The sequence below is a fragment of the Mobula hypostoma genome, chromosome 27 (genome assembly GCF_963921235.1).
Source record: "Mobula hypostoma chromosome 27, sMobHyp1.1, whole genome shotgun sequence".
NCBI classification, from domain to species: Eukaryota; Metazoa; Chordata; class Chondrichthyes; order Myliobatiformes; family Myliobatidae; genus Mobula; species Mobula hypostoma.
The window spans coordinates 26,078,825-26,093,939 of record NC_086123.1 but is presented as its reverse complement, the minus strand read 5'-3'; the positions used below and the strand labels follow the sequence as shown (position 1 = coordinate 26,093,939).

At 43.9% G+C, this 15,115-nt stretch overlaps 1 protein-coding gene across 2 annotated transcripts in view; it reads left to right on the top strand.

Moving 5' to 3' along the window:
• The first annotated feature begins 4,278 nt into the window (after nucleotides 1–4,278).
• Nucleotides 4,279–15,115, top strand: part of LOC134338315 (proline dehydrogenase 1, mitochondrial-like) — a 46,193-nt gene continuing 35,356 nt past the window's right edge. The window contains exons 1-3 of one of the 2 annotated variants that reach the window (XM_063034057.1): nucleotides 4,339–4,967; nucleotides 7,931–8,139; nucleotides 12,761–12,790. In XM_063034057.1, the coding sequence (XP_062890127.1) occupies nucleotides 4,635–4,967; nucleotides 7,931–8,139; nucleotides 12,761–12,790 (572 nt within the window). In that variant the 5' untranslated portion in view covers nucleotides 4,339–4,634. Of the gene's footprint in view, nucleotides 4,968–7,930; nucleotides 8,140–12,760; nucleotides 12,791–15,115 lie in introns of both variants that reach the window. The other variant, XM_063034058.1, reaches the window with a different exon arrangement.

The window sequence follows — 15,115 nt, the reverse complement described above, 5'->3', positions numbered from 1 at the left end:
GACACTTGGCAACCGGCTGTGGTTATGAACAGACATCAGCAACCAAGATCCTTCATAGTTCGCATGCTGGATGGAAGAGTCTACAGGAGGAACAGGAAGCATCTGCTGAAGACAGGCGAGAGGGAGTTTCCACGTACAGATGCACAGGACATTTCCACAGATACAGACATGGAAACAAACAACACCAAGAGTGATGCAGACAGGATTGTGTCCGAGTCAGCATGAATTTACGAAAGAGAAATCATGCTTGACTAATCTTCTGGAATTTTTTGAGGATGTAACTATGAAAATGGACAAGGGAGAGCCAGTGGATATAGTGTATCTGGACTTTCAGAAAGCTTTTGATAAAGTCCCACGTAGGAGATTAGTGGGCAAAATTAGGACACATGGTATTGGGGGCAGAGTACTGACATGGATTGAAAATTGGCTGGCTGACAGAAAACAAAGAGTAGCGATTAACGGGTCCCTTTCGGAATGGCAGGCGGTGACCAGTGGGGTACCGCAGGGTTCAGTGCTGGGACCACAGCTGTTTACAATATATATTAATGATTTAGATGAGGGAATTAAAAGTAACATTAGCAAATTTGCCGATGACACAAAGCTGGGTGGCAGTGTGAAATGTGAGGAGGATGTTATGAGAATGCAGGGTGACTTGGACAGGCTGGGTGAGTGGGCAGATGCAGTTTAATGTGGATAAATGTGAGGTTATCCACTTTGGTGGTAAGAACGGGAAGGCAGATTATTATCTAAATGGAGTCAAGTTAGGAAAAGGGGAAGCACAACGAGATCTAGGTGTTCTTGTACATCAGTCACTGAAAGCAAGCATGCAAGTACAGCAGGCAGTGAAGAAATCTAATGGTATGCTGGCCTTCATAACAACGGGAATTGAGTATAGGAGCAAAGAGGTCCTTTGCTTCTGTACAGGGCCCTGATGAGACCACACCTGGAGTAGTGTGTGCAGTTTTGGTCTCCAAATTTGAGGACGGACATTCTTGCTACTGAGGGAGTGCAGTGTAGGTTCACAAGGTTAATTCCCAGGATGGCGGGACCGTCATATGTCGAAAGATTGGAGCGACTGGGCTTGTATACTCTGGAATTTAGAAGGCTGAGAGGGGATCTTATTGAAACATATAAGATTATTAAGGGATTGGACATGCTGCAGGCAGGAAGCATGTTCCTGCTGATGGGTGAGTCCAGAACCAGAGGCCACAGTTTAAGAATTAGGGGTAGGTCATTTAGAATGGAGTTGAGGAAAAACTTTTTCACCCAGAGAGCGGTGGATATATGGAATGCTCTGCCCCAGAAGGCTGTGGAGGCCAAGTCTCTGGATGTTTTCAAAACAGAGATGGATAGAGCTCTTAAAGATAGTGGAATCAAAGGTTATGGGGATAAAGCAGGAACTGGATACAGATAGTGGATGATCAGCCATGATCACAGTGAATGGCGGTGCTGGCTCGAAGGGCAGAATGGCCTGCTCCTGCACCTATTGTCTATTGTCTATTGACTGCAAAGACACAGAGGTCACTCGAGAGACTGGCACTGATGAAGGACAAGCACAGTCACAGTTGTATCACACACGGTCTGGGAGACAAGTCAAACTTCCAGCTGGATACAGAGATTAGACATACGTACAGTCTCACACAGTTTGAGGCAAAGTCACACATGTTATAAGTTCGAAGGTGTGAAATAAAAGGTTTATTATTCTATGTTAGTAAAAGAAAATGCACTGCTGTTAGTATTGTAAGATACAATGCAGAATACAGTACAAGTTAAGATTATTTTAGATTATGTCATGGTTGTTGCACTGTAAGAAGGGCAAACCTAGAGGCATTGTTTTGGTAATTCACAGTGTTGTAAAAAGAAACAAAATCTTGAGAAAGGGGATGTCATGTATTGTGTGATTATTCGTAGCTTCAGAGTGCGTATGACGTCAGGACATAGAGAAGTAAAAAATGGAAGTCTGTTGAATAAATGTGGTTGTTCAATCTACAGCAGTGTCCGAGTCACATCAATATTACAATAATCAGGGAAGATACACTTTAGTTACAGAATGATATTAATCAGTTGGTCAAGAAAGCAGAGAAATGGCAGATGGAATTTAATACTGAAAAATAGGCGATACTTTGGGAAGACTAAACAAAATTGAGATATGCACAGTTAATGGTCGGACTCCAGAAATTACAGAGGAATAGGCTAACCCCCATTGACATCAATGGATCTGGGGTTGAGAGGGTGAACAGCTTTAAGTTTCTCTGCAAAAACATCACGGAGGATCTCACATGCTCTGCACATACCGGCTGTGAGGTGAAAATGTTTGGTATGGGCCCCCAAGTTTTAGGAACTTTCTGATTGGCTGCATCCTGATTGGCTGCATTACTGCCTGGTATAGGAACTGTATTTCTCTCAATCGCAGGACTCCACAGAGAGGGGAGTGAACAGCCCAGCACATCTGTATATGTGAACTTCCCACCATTCAGGACACTTATAAAGACAGGTGTGTAAAAAGGGCCCGAAGGATCATTGGAAATCCGAGTCACCCCAACCACAAACTGTTCCAGCTGCTACCACTTTACACCGCACGCTGTCGGAGCAGTGCTGCCAGGATAATCAAGGACACAACCCACCCAGCCAACACACTTTTCGTCCCTCTTCCCTCCGGGAGAAGGCTCAGGAGCTTGAAGACTCGTACGGCCAGATTTGGGAACAGCTTCTTTCCAACTGTGATAAGACTGCTGAACGGATCCTGACCCGGATCTGGGTCATACCCTCCAAATATCCGGACCTGCCTCTCGGTTTTTTTGCACTACCGTACTTTCCATTTTTCTATTTTCTATTTATGATTTATAATTTAAATTTTTAACATCTAAATTCGATTTATAATCCAGGGAGCGGGAAGCGCAGAAGCAAATATCGCTGTGATGATTGTACGTTCTAGTATCAATTGTTTGGCGACAATAAAGTACAAAGTAAGGTAAGTACCATCCGGGAAACGGTATTGCAGCATAAGAGCCAGGACCAACAGGCTTCTTCCACCAGGCCATCAGACTGATTAATTCATGCTGACACAACTGTATTTCTATATTATATTGGCTATCCTGTTGTACAAAATATTTATTATAAATTACTATAATTGCACATTGCACATTTAGACAGAGACATAACGTAAAGATTTTTACTCCTCATGTATATGAAAAATGTAAGTAATAAAGTCAATCCAATTCAATTTGAATAGAGGGAACTTCGAAGATAAATCTGAAAATTCCTGAAGACAGCAATAGGTTAGTAAGGTTATTAAGAAAGCATACAGGATACTTGCTTTCATTTGTTAGGGCATTAACAAATGATTCTGGGGATGAAAAGATTATCACGTTAGCAACGACTGAAGGCTCTGGGCCTGTAGTCGCTGGAATTTAGAAGATTGAGAGGGGGATCTAATTGGAATCTATCAATTGTTGAAAGGCCTCGATAGAGTGGATGTGAAGAGAATGTTTCCTTTGGCGGGGGAACTATAGAGGGACGTCCATTTAGAACAGAGATGAGGAGGAACTGCTTTAGCCAGGGAGTGCTGAATCTGTGGAATTCGTTGCCACCAGCAGCTGCAGAGGACAAGTAACTGGGTGCATTTAAGGCAGAGGTTGATAGATTCTTGATTAGTCTGGGTGGGAAAGGTAATCGGGAGAAGGCAGGAGAATGGGGTTGAGAGGGAATTGGATCAGCCACGATGAAATGGTGGAGCACTCGATGGGCCGGATACCCTAATTCTGATTCTATGTCTTATGATCTATGTTCTAACATAATTGAGGAGGAAAAGAAAATTGCAACAATGACTTGTTACCTGGTTTGGAGTGTTTCAGCCACATGGCGGGGCTGGGCTTCCTTATTTTTATTTGATACAGAGAAAGCTGAGGGTGAATAGAGTTATATTGGCCAACTATTCCCATTACCAAAGAAAAGCTAGGAGATTGAGATAAGATCTTTTCCATCCGGAGGGTAGTTGAAATCTAGGACTCAAAGCTGGATGAGTGGGGAAGAGGAAGATGCTGATGGAACACAATTGAAGCCAAGTGCTAGAAAATGTCAGCTTTTTAAAAAAAATATATCAAAATAAACTTTATTCGTAATAAAACACATTTACAAGAATAAACATTTTTTAAAGGAATTAAAACGCCCTTTCATTCATGGTCAATACGTTAAGTGGTATTCGATTACATTCCTTAAAAAAACCAATAGGTCTGTAGCCACTCATGTGGCCCACTACTGTGGGTGCACTAGGACAATGATGGAGGGTCTTCCTCACCCAATCTGTCCAGTAGCGGAAGATGATTACAGCATGAACATGGCGGGCCGAAGGGCCTGTCTCGCGCTGCACGTAAATGACTTTAAATGTCCCAGATTTAAAGAGTAAGTGCATTGGAGACCTCACATATCAAACGTTATTGGCTTCGCGGGCAAACGGACGACCCGCCTCTTTACCCCCGCCTGTGATGGGTGGGCTTCCCCGCTTTTGTGAATGGAAGAGCCGCGCCTTCGCATCTGATTGGTCGCAGCGGCAGAAAATGGATACAATGAGAAGCGTGCGGCTTAGGTTGCAGAATCCGGTGTCTCGTAGCTAGTGGTCACTTGCTCCTGAGCAGATGGCGAGCTGCGCCTTTCGCTCGCCCCTCCTTTTGCTCTTGCTGCCCGGCCGAGCCCCAGTCGGCAGCCGCCGTGCCCGGTTCCGCTCCACCGCCGCCTCACCTAAGCCGAAGGAGGCGCCCACCGAAGAGGGTTCTGATCGAGCACACGGTCGCCGCCGTTTGCGGGACATCCCGCGGGTGCATCCGGCTCCAGCCCAGGTCTCACCTGATATCCCGGACTTCAATAACTACCAGGAAGCCTATCGCAACAAGACCAGTGCCGAGGTGGTGCGGAGCCTTCTGGTGTTTCGTCTCTGCTCTTACGACATTTTCGTGAACAGGCAAAAGGAGGTAGGGGAGAGTCTCAGGGGACGGCCTTCAACGTGATTGTTAACATTTAAAACTACACGCGAAATTGCATTGGATGCATTTGCGTTGCAAATAAGGAATCTGCAGGTGCTGAAATCGGGAGCGTCAGCCAGTTTGCCTGAGGAACTCGGTGGGCCGAGCAGCATCTGTGGAGGAGCAATAATTGTCGACGTTTCCGGTCGAAGCCCCGCACAAGCCCTGATGCTCGACCCGACGAGGATCTCCGGCAGATTTTGTTGCGTTGTAAATGATATGGCGCGCGCCTTTCTTTTGTTGCCCCCCCCTTAAGGATTTTGGAGAAGTGGCCGCTGATTTACTGTCCTCTGGTGCCGCCTCTCCATGACCACATCCCTGTATTCATGCCGAGAGGACAGAGGACAGAAAATAGCAACTGGAGTTGGCTTCCTCTCAGTATTTGCCCTTCCAGGGGAGGGGAGGGGAGGGGAGGGGGCGGGGTGCGGCTGAGTATTTTGCCATATTAAATTATTGCGTCACTGCCAATCACATGTGCTTTCAAAGTCAGTTCAATGATTTTGTGGTCGAAGTAGACCAAAACACACAAGGGGCAATCTGGAGCTGTGATTCTGGTTGAAGTAATGGTTATGCTGGGGTAATCGTTCAGTAGTAAATGAGGCTGTGCTGGCAGTGTTTTTGGTGATTACTTGTGGCGGGGGAGGTGGGGGGGGGAGGTTAGTTGCATTAGTACCCTCACGGTTGGTTTAGTTCTACTGGCTCACCACCACCACCTTCCTGAGTGCATTTAAGGATAAATCCAACTTTACACCAACATCCCAAAATGGATTTAAACATAAGACTTCTTTGGAGGGGTGTACATTTAGGCTGGATGTCGGCTGTGAGGTCTGGGGATCATTCATATCTGCCGTGACGTATGATGTGGGCAATCATGGTCTTGTCCGTGACCATGATCACTCTTGCCCAAATTTTTTTACAGAAGTGATTTGCCATTGCCTGCTGGGCAGCGTCTTTATAAGACGGGTGCCCCCAACCATTATCAATACTCTTCACAGATTGCCCGCCTGGTGTCAGCGGTTGCATAACCAGGAGTTGTGACACGCACCGACTGCTCGTACGACCATCCACCACCTGCTCCCATGGCTTCACGTGACCCTGATCCGGCGGGGGTGGGGTGGGGGTCCTAAGCAGGTGCTACACCTTGCCCAAGGGTGACTTGCAGGTGACATTTGTTAGAGGTGAATCATCACCCCGCCATCCCATCAAGGGATAGCTGGCGGGGGATTGGTTCCATTCATGCTCATTTATGTGTTTGGGCTTGTTATTCCTCTTTACTGTTCATTTCCACTTGCGTTGGTGTGTTTACTAAGAATGTTCTTCCACTGCATGGTGCTGCCACTGAGGTTATGGCACGTCATTTATGCTGGGATACCTGCATTGACACCACTTACTCTTGGCCCAAGCTGCACCAAGAATATGTGGATCCAGGACTGGCCTCTACACCCATCTGGGGACCCACCAATAGACAACCCCTTAGGAGAAAGTCGTACTCGACTCGATCGCACTATTACTACCGTTGTCGAGGATTGATGTGCAGAATGTGTTCTGAGGGGGACCAGAGGTCTTGTGATCTCTGGAAACATTGCAGTACTTTAGTAATACCAGTGGAGCTGTACCCACCATATATGTGCCACTGCAAACGAACCCACATCTGGTCACCAAAACCACTAATACATTTTCCACCCAGCAGGCAGTGGACCTTGCAATGGTCAGCATTCTTTGCTTTGCAAAATTGAAAACTGCAGCCTTCAGCTTCTTGATTTCTTTTTGAAACCTCCAGAGTGATCCATTTCCCCCATTCCCACAGTGTGAAATAAAATTATAAATGGCACTGCTGGATTTTGCACTTAAGTTTTATTTAGCTTTTTGTACAACACTGGAACAATAAAAGGGGTAAACCTGCACAGAGTACATCCTGCAGAGGATCTGTTTTTGCTAATTGAAACGGACACTGATCAGACAACAGGAAGCACGAGAGCTTTGCGTGTTAGTTGAATTTAAATGACATAACCATTTTTTCATTAATCTGGAGTTGACATTTGGCAAGGCAATTCCAAACTGAACAGTAAAATATTCTGATCGTTGAAATGTCATAAATTTTTCATCAGGAGAGGCCTGTTTAATAAAAAATGGTATTTCTTTGAAGTCATATGTAGAATCGTTTTCCTGAGTTCTAGTTTGTCTTTATGTTCTTTAGATGAACATGTATGGATGTATAGTGGAAAGTGTATTGGCTGTATTATGGCCTGTTATGGGATGCCAATGCCTTTGAACAGATAATCCTTCAAAAAGTAGTGGATTTGGCCCAGTACATCACGAGTAAAATCATTGAGCACATCCACATGAATCTTTGCCATAGGAAAGCAGCATCCATCATCAAACATCTCACCACCCTGTCTGTGCTCTTTTCTCACTGCTGCCATCAGGTAGAAGGTACAAGTGCCTAAGGACTCTCACCACCAGCTTCAAGAATAGTTACTACCCCTCAACCGTCAGGCTTTTGAACAAAAGGGGATAACTACACTCCTCTATTAAGGTGTACCCACAACCAGTGATCTCACTTTAAGGACCCTTATCTTATTTCATGCAGTTGTTATTTATTGCTATTTATTTATCGTTGCTTTTCAACAGCTTGTTGTCTTCTCTGCTCTTGCTCTTTCACTGATCCTGTTTACAGTTACTATTCTATAGATTTGCTGAGTATGCCCACAGGAAAAAGAATCTCAGGGTTGTATGTGGTGACACGTATGTACTCTGGTAATAAATTTTACTTTGAACTTTGAAGTTCAGATTTGTAAATGCCTGCTGTAAGCTGATAGTTTTCACTGGAGTATAAAGTTTGGTCATCTTGAAGCTATTTGTTTGGGATGTGAACTGTGAGTTTCTCATGATGTACTGGTTTGATTTTACAGCTTATCAATCTCAGCAGAATTGTGCTGGGAAAATGGCTCTTCAGGAAGCTCATGAAGATGACCTTCTACGGACAGTTTGTAGCAGGAGAGGACCAAGAAGACATCAAACCCTTGATTCGCCGCAATCAGACATTTGGTGTGGGCTCCATCCTGGATTATAGTGTGGAAGAAGACCTGACCCAGGAGGAAGCGGAGAAAAAGGAAATGGAGTAAGTTAGGTTAAAATTGCATTGGACCATGTGTGGTCAAGAAAGACACTAACGGGCTGAACATAGAATATGCTGCTTAATACTGGCCCTTCAGCCCACTGTGTTGTACCTGGCAATGTAATCCCACTCAACAATCAATTTAATCCTTGCCTCCCACTCAGCCCATAATCCTCCATTTTTCATACGTCCCTGTGACTGTCTAAGAGTCTTAAATTCTCCTTTTTCATCAGTCTGTGTGCCATCACCCCCGGCAATATGTTGCAGCTACCCGCTACTCTCTGTGTAAACTTAAAAACTACTACTACCTCTAGGGGTGCACCTGGATGACAGAGTGGGGCATCAACACAGAGGCTGTGTGTGAGAAGGGCCAGAGTCACTTCTACTTCTTGGGGAGACTGGGGTCCTTTGGAGTATGCAGGCCTCTCCTTCACATGTTCTACCAGTCTGTTGTCGCCAGTACAATCTTCTGTGCGGCGGTGTGCTGGGGCAATGGCATTAGCATGAGTGATGCCAACAGGCTCAATAAACTGGTTAGAAAGACTGGCTCTGTTATAGGAGTCAAACTGGACACACTGGAGGCTGTGGTAGAACAAAGGACCCTACGGAAAATCCTGGACAATGTTTCTCACCCTCTGCATGCCACCTTGGCTGAACAGAGGAGCACTTTTAGTAATAGACTAAGACAACTGTGCTGCTCTAAAGAGCGCTATATGAAGTCATGGGCTCTATAATGAGCCAATCTATAGCTGGGGAAGTGATGACCCCCTCCTGTTAGACTGTTTGAGGGAACTTGTTTTTATTCTTTCTTTCTTCTCTTCTACTACTTGTATTTTGGTGTACTTGTAATGCTACTGTGACACTTTAATTTCGTTTGGGATCATTAGATCTACCTATCTAAACAGCTCCACTAAACAATCCTCTGCTCACCTTGTACGTATGCCCCCTGCTACTGGCCATTGCTACCCTGGGAAAAAGATGCTAGCTGTGTCGGAGTTTGTTTAACTTGTTCTTCTGATTTCTGCTACCCTCCCTATTTCACGTTCCTCATCGAAGTGAAGGATCTTGACTTGAAATGTTGACTGCTTACTCTTTTCCACAAGTGCTCCCTGTCCTGAATTCCTCCAGCTTTTTGTGTGTGTTGTAATGGAATTTGTACTGTAGGTTGTCACCCCTCCAAAGTGACTGTAGGATTTTCCTGCCTTAGACCTAACACACTTGGTTTTCCTCTGAATGAAAACACAGGCAGATATAATGTTTATAAAAGCCTGAATGCTGAAGTACATTTCACATGATCATTCTTCACTGTCAATAAATTCATTGTTATTGGGGCTGCAATATACAGATTCCTTTGTTTCCAAGCAGTAGACTCCTCAAAGTCACCTTTCCAAAACTCTCTATATAACCTTTATTCCTGTGTGCTAGAATGAATGAAAATTTGATCGGCAATGTGTACTGCATAGTAAGTATGACCTCAGATGAGTGCCCTTGTAGAGTGTTGTGTTTGATGACCAATTTTGAGTGGAAAGTTACAGTGAGTGGTTGATAGTGACAGCTGTATTCTTTGCTAATGATTTCAAAATAGGACCAAAACCCTGTGCTCTAGTATGCATTACATTTAACTAAAGTGAAATTCTATGGCTGTGCCATCTGGTTGGTCACTAATTAATCTGATCAGATAAGGGTACAATTTGGTTGTACCATTTGCCATTTTGAATGGTTAACTCTGTCCTTATTTCTCCCATGAGGTATTCAAAATTATGAGGGGAATAGAGAGGGTAAATGTAATCAGGCTTTTTCCCCAACCGGAGGTAATGGGTTAAGGGTGAAAGGTGAAAAGTATCAGGGGAAACTACTTCGCTCAGAGGGTCGTGAGAATGTGGAACGAGCTGCCAACTCGAGTGGTGCATGTGAGCTCGATTTCAACGTTTGGATAGGTACTGTCCATACTTTATATGGTATGCCCTGGTGCAGGTCGAAGGGAGTAGGTAGTTTAAATAGTTTTTGCCTGGACAAGATGGGCCGAAGGGCCTGATTCTATGCTGTATTCATTGAAATCCAGGATATCCTAACATGAATACCTGATGTATTTCATCAAGCATCTGACGACCAACAAACCCCAGTATTTGAGGGGGTTGGTTGGGTGGGAAGTGAAATTGGGTGAAGAATTTCCAAGGTCAGACTTGCAGATGTCCTGCTGAACTCTAGCAGGTTCTCCTCGCTTCCTTTTGTGCTGCTTCCAGTTTCACAAGGGACAAAACTATTGGGCTGTCTGCTGGCTCTGAAAGAAACCAGTTGGGGGAAGGTTTGGTGCATGAGGACAAAAAAAAATCTGAAATATTGAGGGGACCACAAGAAAAGGCACAAGTCTCAGGAACTAGCAGTTCTTGTCCACACTTTACAAATGGTTTTCCTGATGTGTTTGCTCCACCACAGTGTAGTTCTCAGTGCTGTGATTTTTTTCCCATGTTCATCACCATTGAAAGGATATGTGGCCTGGTGATGTTTTCCATGTATCTGAATCCAGCTACCCTCTCCATCCTCGCTTCCCTATGCAGAAGGGAACAATTGAGGGAAGAGCCAATATCTAGTCTACCAATTTATGTCTCTATATAATCTTATAAAGCAAATTGATAATAAGACCATAAGATACAAGAACAGAATTAGGCCATTTGGCCCATCGAGTCCTCCGCCATTTCATCATGGTTGATCCACTCTTCCTCTCAGCTCCAGTCTCCTGCCTTCTCCCCGTATCCCTTCATGCCCTGGCCAATCAAGAATCTATCGACTTCTGCCTTAAATGTATATAAAGGCTTGGCCTCCACAGCCACCTGTGGCAATGGATTCCACAGATTCACCACTCTGTGGCTAAAGAGAGTAATATTGGCAAAATCCAGTCTGGGATTTATACACTTTTGAGTTCCAAAACTCTTTGAGTTGCAAACTTCCCATTCTGCAAGTTTCAGGCACAAAATAAAGGTGCTCTATTTGGATAAAAGCTCGCTCAAAGACAGCCGTCAGGCTAGGTTATTCCAGATTTTCTGGTTCAATGATAAACAACATGATAACTGGGGAAGAGCAAGCAGATTGTGTACCTTCCAGTAGCCTCTGGGACTGCAGTCAGTCAACTATGTGAAATGTTTTGTTTGTATTCTAGACCGAACAGAGCTTGGGTAGGAACAGGTTGGAGCAACCTTAACCTGTGAACACACAGTCATTTTATAACAAGTTTATAACCTCCTGGATTGCTTCCCAAAGGGCTTGTTGGAAAATGGAAGAACGCTCAAACCCTGTGTTACGTACCCTGTAACTGGGTTGCCAAACCAGCAGAAATGGACCACTTAGCTGGAGTCTGGATTACTGGAACTAAGAAAGTTTTATTAAAGAAATAAGTAACACAGTACTCTAATCGTAAGGATATAAATGGAACAGGTTAGCAATGGTAAAACACACGTACACAGAACTAGGATAATAGGAATCAATCAAGCTCTATCGCAGTCTAGGGGTAAAATGATCAGTCTCAAGTGACGCAGAGTTCAGTTCAGCTGAGTACAGTTCACAGTAATCGCTGTTGTGCCGTTGGGGAGAGAGAGAGAGAGCGAATGCAAATTTCGATTCACAGACCTTTGATGTTCCTCGCAGTTAGCTTTCGGGCGATCCCTTTTAATGTCTTCTGAGGTCACTGACTGTGAACCCTCCGTTCCGCATACGATCGTTCTTCCGCGGTGAACCCGGAACCCAGGCAAAGGCGGACACACACCCCAGGTTCCCGCCGATCGTACTTTTTCACCCTGTGTCTCTATGGTCGGTCCCGCGACCAGACCTCCAAACTCCTACCAACTTGTGGGGGCACACCGCACTTCCAGGGTCTCGTGATCTCGTGGTGTCTGTCGTACCTTAGTGAACCTGTTCCTTTTATCCCCCTGCTGGGGTATCGCCAGTCCATCAAACTTCAAACAGTTCAGATTCTAAGCAACCGGTCCGTCAATACTCGGAACTGTGTCTCTTTTCGTTATCTCTCTCTTCTCCCATTAACATTTTGAACGTTTCTGTATTTGTCTCTCTTATCTCTCTCATCAACATCAATCTTCTGATAACTTGGTTTTTCGTCACACCTGTCACAGTAGAATCTTGTTCATCGCGGTAACGCTATTATGGCGCCAGCAACCCAAGTTCAGTTCCTGCTACTGTCTGCAAGGAGCTTGTATGTGGGTTGCCTCTGGGTGTTCTGATCACCTCCCAGATTAAAAAGGCCTACGGATTAGTAAATTAGTTAGTTACGTAGATGTAATTGAGTGGTGCAGGGTTGTTGGGCTGGGAGGGCCTGTTACTATGCTGAATCTTTAAATAGATAAAAATAATAATAAATTATTGCACATTTGGTGCAATTAACTTTATGAATTCATTCAGCATAGAATTGGGGGCCCAGGATAGGGAGAAAGGGTTCTTTGCTGAGGTGCTGGAAAGAACAAGCTACTTGCCTTTCCAACACTACCTTAGATGTGACTTCCAGTGTGGCGTGTGCATACCTAGCAGGCAATGTAGTAAGTACTACTTCTTGAAGGGACTTTATGGTTTAATTGCGGTAATTGTGTAATACTGATTTTTTTTACATTCTCAACAGTACCATTCTTTCAAGACAATCAAAGCAAGGGTGAGTTGCAACCTTATGTCATCAATACACCAGCATTGATCTTTTGGGTATTCTTTGCTCATTTTATACTTCCTTCAACTACACTTGGAGTACAAATGAGGTCATTGTTCATTGTGCAGGATGATGCTTTGTTTTCACATTTTGTTCCTGTTCTCAGTTCCCTGAGCCTTGCTTGAGCTGGGCATCTTCTTTGCTACCTCATTGAAAAATCTGCCTCTCGCTCTTGGTGTTTTGAAGTATCCCTAAATCAATGTTAGCTTCATTACTTTGCTAAGTGCAACTCTATTAAAAATAAGGGTCAATCTTTAATCTTGAAGTTCTTTATCCTTTCCTACAACAGATTCTGGGATTGTAATTGGTCCTATTTATTGCTGGAAGGATGAGATTGGAAGGAAATTTTAAACCAAATTGATTTTCTTTTCATTTTGTTCGCAACTTTTTCTTTTCAGTCACTACTTTGTCAATCACGAACACAAGAAGTGGGAGAGGGTCTCATAGAGTCTTGAGCCATCTGTGTAGTTCAGTATCATAATTGCAGATTCTGTGTCTCAAATCCAGCTTCCCATCTGACGCCCATCTGTTTTGACTGCGATAAATGCGTTGATCTCAACACTGAATTTCTGAGCATCATTGGCTTTTTGTAGTAATAATAATTGCAAATCTTTATAATTCTGAGGTAATTTCTCCTTCCCTGAGACCTGAAATGGAGTCAGCCATTTGGAGTGTTCTGGCATCAACCCTGTCTTCCTCTCACATTTGTACCTTGGACAAAAAGCATTACTTAATTAATCTGTTATCATTGATCTTACTGTTTACCCTTTCTAGATGTGGCTGATCTTCCTATGTTGTCTGAGATCCAAACAAGAACAAAGCAATTCCCTTCATGCAGTGCTTTCAGGATTGTAGCGTGTCATATTGTGCTACACAAGGCCAGGTACATATTAACAGCTGCTGCTGGGGGAGAGGTTGTCTAAGCATGTAATTTTGTTGGAAATAATTTGGAAGATGTGTAGCTTGGGTGATTGATGGTTGGGTTGAGTTGCTCTCTGATCTTTACAATTTGCTTGCAAATGTTTTGCCATGAGATATCGTCAATGCACTTTTGATTGTGGCATCCTCTGAATGCTTGGCTTTTGAATACTTATCAGACAGCTGATTGGTTGGCATTTTGGAAACTCAATTGTGATATGGGGAGGAAATCTCATCGCTGATTGGCTGTGAGGTGAACTTCATGCGTTGTCACGAATTTTGCCCGCATCAGCTTATAAATTGGCCCATGAAGACTGAGAGGGGCACAAATTCGACTGGGCAATATTTAAAGTCATGGCGTAAGCGAAAATGCAGCATACAAGTGAATTTTTAGAAGCGCCGTTTTCCGCAAACAATTTGGGAAACACGCAGACCTCTATCCCATTTGTGAGCTGATGCGGGAAAGATTCCAGAGCAAAGCACACAAAAGATTCCCTCACAGCCCATCAGCAACAAGATTTCCTCCCCACGTCACAACTGAGTTTCTGAAGTGACGACCAATCAGTATATGAAGGCAAAGCGTTTGGAGGACGCACTACAATGAAGAGTGCAACTGATGATATCTCTACACATGGTGATAAAATGTTTGCAAGTAACTTGTCAAGATTTGGAAAGCAACTCAACCCAAGCGTGTAATGTTGTGATATAAATTGGGAAGTTTTATAAGCTAATCGTACAACAAAGCTTTAAAGGAGAGTGGAATTGACGTGCTAATATGTGATGCAGAGGAGGCTACATTCTGAGGAGCAGGAGGCGAACAGATATTGAGAGGTTCCACAATAAATCGATGAATTTTAAAGACTAAACAGATTATTTGAAGTTTGTTTAGTGTGGAAGTGGGAGCAACGGATGTGGATTAGCTGGGTCTCTTAAATTGGTTAAGGTTGAATTTGCATCATTCAACATTTTAAACATGTAACAGTGATCCTCTGCTGAGGAATAATCAAGAATAAGGCATGTCCAAGAAGAAGAGGGGTCTGAAGAAGCACCTGAAGCAGGAGGGAGATGAGTAGAAAGACAAACTGGTTTTTGTGTCTGCCTTTGCAATGTTGGCATTCATTTAAATGCGATGTTAGCGTTCATTTTGAGAGGAGTAGAATATAAAAGCAAGGAAGTAATGGTGACCCTTTCTAAAGCACTGGTGAGGCCTCACTTGGAGTATTGTGAGGAGTTTTGGGCCTCTTATCTAAGAAAGGATGTGCTTACATTGGAGAGTGTTCAAAGGACATTTACAAAATTCCAGGATTGAAGAGCTTGTCCTATGGGGAGTGTTTGATGGTTCTGGGCCTGTACTCC